General features: G+C 69.5%; 1 protein-coding gene across 1 annotated transcript; it reads right to left on the bottom strand.

Moving 5' to 3' along the window:
• Positions 1-387: 387 nt before the first annotated feature.
• Positions 388-1,330, bottom strand: EMIHUDRAFT_124220 (hypothetical protein; the record flags this gene model as incomplete). The annotated part of the gene is made up of 2 exons (XM_005768586.1): positions 388-453; positions 716-1,330. Coding segments are annotated over 2 exons (681 nt in total), but the record flags the coding sequence as incomplete, so codon positions are not given.
• Positions 1,331-1,714: the final 384 nt, after the last annotated feature.

Genomic DNA, 1,714 nt, shown 5'->3' with positions numbered 1-1,714 from the left:
GAGATTAGCCGAGATTAGCCGAGATTGGCCGAGATTAGCCGAGATTGGCCGAGATTAGCCGAGATTAGCCGAGATTGGCCGAGATTGGCCGAGATTGGCCGAGATTGGCCGAGATTAGCCGAGATGGACTCCTGCGTGGCGAGAGCGGCGACCTGAGGGAGACGCGAGGAAGGGCGTCACGGACGTGTCGTGTTATACTCGCGGGCGCGGCGACGGTGGGGGTGGCGATGGTGGCTGGGGCGGACTCGGGTCGGGGCTGACCGGGGGTCGGCGGCGGCGGCGGTGACGGCTCTGGTGAGCCGGGCGAGGGCGGTGGCGGCGACAGCGGAGGGGGTGGGGAGGGCGGCGGCGGAGAGGGACGCCCCGCGGGGCGGGGGGGCGGCGCACCGCCGCCGAGAGGACGGCGAAGACGGGGCAGATCAGGTAGATCTCGGTGATGATGGAGGCGCCGACCTTCCGAGCGAGGCGGAGGAGACGTCTCTGCCGAAGCACCGCCGAGAGGCAGCCGAGAGGCGGCCGAGAGGCGGCCGAGAGGCGGCCGAGAGGCGGCCGAGAGGCGGCCGAGAGGCGGCCGAGAGGCGGCCGAGAGGCAGCCGAGAGGTGGCCGAGAGGCAGATTAGAGCGGGCCGACCTTCGGAGCCAGCTCTGCGACAAAGGCGGGCGCGAGGAGCGCAAAGGCGGAGAAGGTGGTGGCGATGCCGACGCAGAGCGGGACGATGGCCTTCGCGCGCTCGGCCTGGGCGAGGTACGACTCCGCCTCCGCCGCGGCCTGCAGCGTCACCGCCGCGATCTCCTTGCCTCGCGCCACCTCGACCTTGCCGTTGAACTCGGCCGACAGACCGATGGCGGCGGAGATGGCGCTCATCGAAGGGACGAGCACTTCGACGAGCTTCTCGGAGAGGCCGAGCGGCGCCACGCCCGCCACCAGCACCGTCAGCGACAGCGCCAAGAAGGACGTCTGCGACACCTGCGGCCGCGCGCCGGCCGCCTGGTCCAGCATCGCCATGTCCCTCTGCAGCCGTTGCAGAGAGACCTCGACGGGCATGCTGCGCGTCGCCTCGCCCGCGGCGGAGAGCTTCTCGCCCAGACCCGATAGCACCGACAGGGCAGCCTCGCCGGCCTGGTTGGCCTGCTGCTGTGCGCCGCTGGCCGCGGGCTCGGCAGGCGACGGCGGCGGCACGCTCGCCGCGGCCGGCGCGGGAAACGCAGATGGCGGCTGCTCTACGGCAGCCAAGCGCGGACTCGCACAGCGGGGACGCGCCAGCGTCGGAGCAGCCAGCCGGAGGCCGCTGGCCAGCGGCAACAGGAAGTGCCAGCAGCTTTGCCGCATTTTACGCGACACAAGAATGTTACCGGAAAACTCCCTCACCCGACGGATCCCAAGGTGCCAGTGCGGCATAGCTTGGACGCTGGTGCGCTGCCAAACCTTTACGGCGCGACATTCAAGCGCCGCTTTAACCATCGTGACTTTGGTTGCAAGTCGTTGAAGGAGCTCGTGGCCAAGCTTGATCGGTTGGGGACCTTGATGAAGGGGGACAAGATGCATGTCGTCGCAGCGGACGAGCTTGGCCTGCTCCGGCGCAAGAAGCGCTACCGAAGCGGTATTCCAGTGCCTGCGGTGCAGGGCGGTGACACGGAGCCGGCAGAGTCTGGCCAGATCGCGGCGGCGAAGCGAGCACGGACAGAGGCCGCGGCACAGGCGACCCATGATGAG

Source organism: Emiliania huxleyi, assembly GCF_000372725.1.
Source record: "Emiliania huxleyi CCMP1516 unplaced genomic scaffold EMIHUscaffold_4505, whole genome shotgun sequence".
In the NCBI taxonomy this organism is placed as follows: Eukaryota; Haptophyta; order Isochrysidales; family Noelaerhabdaceae; genus Emiliania; species Emiliania huxleyi.
The sequence above is the reverse complement of the archived record's forward strand: the minus strand, read 5'-3'. Positions and strand labels throughout refer to the sequence as shown.